Here is a 4474-nt window from a genome sequence, read left to right on the forward strand (position 1 = left end):
AAAACCACAGCTGACGTTTCCACGCCTTAAGTCTCCTGAAGGGTTTCCTCTTCCTTTGTGCTCCTCTATGGTTTGTCCGTCTTCACGTGTGACAGACTCTATTGAAATGCAAATGTTGCTGCAGTTATGCATGATCTCGGGGAAGGGCATAGAGGCTGCGCTTGACAGCTCTGTTCAAAACCGTGATGTGTTTGTGTTTTTTTTTTTTTAAGCGAAGCTCCTTCCTTTCCTCTCAATCTCCCTTTCTTTTAGACACTTATAAACAAAAAACAAATACGTATACACATTCCCGGGCTCGCAAAATGAATGCGGCGCCCTACATGCGCCACAAAACAAGTGTGGGAGTTTAGGCCGAAGTATACACTTGAGCGACACGCACAAATCAAAAAAACTCTGACAGTATATGAACTGAGGTTATTCAAGCTTGCTGTCCTTACGCTCCGATGAAAGCATGGCACAGAGAATTTGATGTTTCAAATGTTTCATCTGATCACTGAACACTGATAGGACTGTTCTCCATACTGAAAATAACTCATGGGGGTGTCCTAGTACTAGTGCTACACTCCATTTACTGTAAAAAAAACAAACAAAAAACAGCCCAATAAAAGCAAGCCAGCCCTGGCTGCTCAAAATATCGTCTTTCTTTCATTTTTTTTTTCCTCCTTTTGTACATATATTGAACATGCCTTCACCAACCAAGCTTTGATTGGCCAAATGTACCGACTTTACCTCCCTCTCTCTTTCCCTCTCTCTCTCTCTCTCTCTCTCTCTCTCTCTCTCTCTGGATTTTCACTCCTCTATTGGTGTCTCTCTCTCTCTCTCTCTCTGGCTCACCGGACAACGAGAGTCTCACAAACAGGAGGTCATCAGACTCTGTTTCACACCACGCCAGATTCCGCTTCCATCCTCTCACAGCTTCTGCTGTGCCGACACTCCCTTCCAGTAGTCGAGGATGTCGTGGAGGTCTTCTCCTTTGGCAAACTGCACTTTCTTACGGAGGGCGTTCCCGGCCGTCACGTAGCACGACTCGTCGCGCTGGCCCTTCCGGTAGGGCCGGAACCTCTCCCAGATCCTCAGGGAGCTCTCAGAGGAGTACTCGGGGCTCGAGGAGTACCCGGAGTAGCTGGAGTGGTGTCGGGAGGGCGAGAGCTGGGAGTAGGAGGTGGCGTCCCTCCTGGCGCGGGTCAGGGGCTTGAGAAAGGAGGCCCTCTGGGCCGGGGAGCCCTGGTGCTGGGAGCCGTCGTAGTAGAGCGCGGGGACGGAGTGGCGGTGCTCCGAGCAGTGGTAGTCCTGCTGCACGTCCAGCTGGTTCTGCTGCTGCTGCTGGTGGTGATGCTGCTGCTGGTTCTCCGGGTGAGGACCACCACTGTCGCATCCGCCGCCACCCCCTCCCATGCAGCTCCCGCTCCCCACCAGGGGCAGCCGCTCCTGGGGCTCCCCGCAGCCCGGGCTGGCCCTGTCCCCGTACTGTGGGAGGCAGGGGTCAGGGCTGCGGGGCTCCGGCACGTCCAGGCTGTAGACGCGAGGCCCGCCCCGGTCCCTGTCCCGCCCCACCGAGCCGCAGGACGTGGTGCTGCACTGCTTCTTCACGCCGATGACCACGGCGGCGTCGGCGCTCATCTGCCGCTGGATGGGCCGGACGGCGGAGGCCGGGGGCGGGGGGCGGTAAGGGGGCGAGACGAAGCCCCCCCCGCCGATTCCGGGCCGCTCGGAGAGGGGGGGGGGCGGCGTAGGAGGGCAGAGGAGGCGGAGGGGGGATCTTGGGGGAGGGCGAGACCGGGCAGGCCTCCGTCGCCCCGGGGGAGAGGGGGATGAGGCCTCGGGTGAGGGGGGAGGTGCAGGTCGGAGGGGGGGAGGCGGGGTGGGACGAGGCCACGGTGGTGGCGGCGGCGGACACCGAGTCCAGTTTCAGCGCGTCGATGCAGTTGTTGATGATCTGGTTGACCTTGTCCACCTCCATGGCGATGGTGGAGATCTCCGAGGCGGAGCCGCGGCCGTCGTCGTCCGAGTCGTCGCCCAAGCCCATCCCGTCGTCCTCCCTCAGGTCCTCCTCCCTGATCCCCCCGTGCCCGACCCCCAGCCCTCCGTCCCTCATCCGCTCCTCCCCCGCCCCGCCTCCCGTCCTCACGTCCATGTAGTTCCCCTTGCTCGTGGACATCGCCTCCGAGAACGCCGTGGCCATCTTCTCCACCTGGGGGATGGAGGACAGCCTGGAGGAGGAGCTGGTGTTGGCCGAGTGGAGCATGCCCGAGCTGGAGGAGGCGGACATGGGCATCTTGCCACCGTGGTGGTGCTGGTACTGGTGGTGTTCCCGGGACTGCTCCTGGAGCTTGTGCACCGCCGACGGGTCGTTGCCGACCGCAGCCGCCACCTCCGGCCCGTAGCGCATCTCTAGGATGGTCTTCTTGACGCAGACGGCCTTCTGCTCCTCCTCGTGCATCCGCCGCTTGCGCAGGCAGTAGTAGACCAGGCCGAGGATGAGGAGCATGCCGAACAGGCAGCCCACGATGGTCACGATGTAGTGCGTGGTGGTGGAGGAGGCGGGCGGCGTTTCGTCGGGGCCCTGGGCCCGGGTGGCGAACTGCAGGCAGGTGTGGTTGTAGCGCTGGGAGTTGCGGATGGAGGCCACGCAGAAGGTGTAGTTGGTGTGCGGCTTGAGCTTGTCCAGGGTGATCTTCTCCTTCTTGTTCTTCAGGGTCATGACGTCCGACACGTACGTGTGGTTGTACTGGATCAGGATGTACATCTTGCTGAACGGCCGGGGGATCTGGACCACCAGGGAGGCGGTGGACAAAGACACGTGGCTGAGCTTGATGGTGGGGCTGAAGCTGTTCTCCGTGGACGAGGAGGACGTCGTGGGCTGGTGGTAGGGCCCCACGCCGCCGAACGCGTCCGGCCCCACGCCGGAGTAATCCGCGTCCGGGGGCAACGACGTCATCCCGGGGATGAAGACCCCGTTGCGGCAGACCAACGACAAGGTGTTCTTGGCGTTGCGGCCCACGTTGCCCGCCGCCACGGGACTCAGGAGCGGGTAGCCGAACATCTCCCTGGGCGTCTCGCACTGGAGGCGGTCGTAGGTGTGCGTGACGTTGTTGAAGGACTCCAGCCAGGTGAGGAAGTTGTAGAGGTCGCAGCCGCAGTGGAAGGGGTTGGCGGCGAGCTCGCACACCATCAGCCGGCTCAGCACCGTGAAGGTGGATGGGTCGAGGCGAGCCAGCTTGTTGGACGACAGGTCGATGCTGCTGAGGCTGGGGCACTCCCAGAACGCGTTGGTGGCGATGACCTCGACGAGGTTGTGCTGGAGGAAGAGGCACTGCATGTGGCCCAGGCCCCTCATCATGCCTTCGGTCAGGTTGGTCAGTTTGTTGTATCCCAGCTGGAGCACCTGAGAGACAAACACAGTGGATGATGAATTCTTAACCGCCTTTCAGTGGAATTGGACTCTGACTGTCCTAATACTAGTGCTACACTTCATTGATGTATAAAACTAAAAAGAACTGTACAACAAAATCGAGGCTCAGGCATCTTTACTTCACTGGCTCCTCAAAATATAATTTTTCTTTTCCTGTTTTGTTTTCTCTTCGACACATTCAAATTTGAGCTCACATGAACAGAAGTGGGGGGAAGACAAACTAAAAACATTGCATTCATTCAACCGGTTATCCAATCACCTGCAGGTTGGCCTGTCCGCCGAACGCCCCGTCCTCGATATAGGAGATCTCGTTCTTGGTGAGGTTGAGATCAGTCAGGTTGGTGAAGCGGTACATGGAGGTAAAGAGCACAGCCTTGAGCTTGTTCTCGTTCAGCCTGAGGTCGTGGACCGTGTTATTGATGTGCTGGGGGATGGTCTCGTAAGGGGGCTGGTTCTGGCTGCAGATAGCCAGCCACACGTAGCCCTTGTCCCCCTCGATCAGCCAGCAGTCTCCTTGAGCCGGGCTGGGGAGGTGGAGGAGGAGCAGGAGGGAGGGCAGGATGAACAGGAAGGGGCTGGGAGAGGATGGAGGAGCGGTCGCGACCGGTCGGCTCTGCATGACGGCGAGGGAGAAGGTGGAGGAACGAAGAGGGGAGGACTCGAGAGTGAGAAAGAAAGGAGGGGTATGGACGAACGGTACGCCTTTGAAGGAGAGAATGGGTTTGCTGACCCCCCCCCAAAAAAGGGAAAAAGGCGGGCGGGCGGGCTCGTAGAAAAGGGAGAGGGGCTCGTCCCGGGTGTAGAAAAAGGGTGGGGCGGGCGTCACAGAGTGAGTCACAGCCGCGCGGTCGCCATGGCGATTAGCAGGGGGCCCACGTCGGGTCGGACGCTCCGGAAGTGCAGGGGAGATGGACACAGGCTTCCTTCATGCTCTCGGCGCTGTCATGAGATCTGTCCCACGGCTGTCAGAGGCCCGCGCCGTTCGCTCAAGGCTGTCGGATCTGACGAGAGAGAAGAGACACAAACCAGGAGAGATCGTCAAGACCAGCGCCGACCTGACAG

The 4474-nt window shown here is 59.5% G+C and overlaps 1 protein-coding gene across 1 annotated transcript; it reads right to left on the reverse strand.

Moving 5' to 3' along the window:
* Window positions 1-909: 909 nt before the first annotated feature.
* On the reverse strand, window positions 910-4031 carry LOC136938159 (protein phosphatase 1 regulatory subunit 29-like). The gene is given in 3 exon segments (XM_067231432.1): window positions 910-1719; window positions 1721-3385; window positions 3672-4031. Coding segments are annotated over 3 exon segments (2835 nt in total).
* Between the last annotated feature and the right edge of the window lie 443 nt (window positions 4032-4474).

This window comes from Osmerus mordax, chromosome 3 (assembly GCF_038355195.1).
Source record: "Osmerus mordax isolate fOsmMor3 chromosome 3, fOsmMor3.pri, whole genome shotgun sequence".
In the NCBI taxonomy this organism is placed as follows: Eukaryota; Metazoa; Chordata; class Actinopteri; order Osmeriformes; family Osmeridae; genus Osmerus; species Osmerus mordax.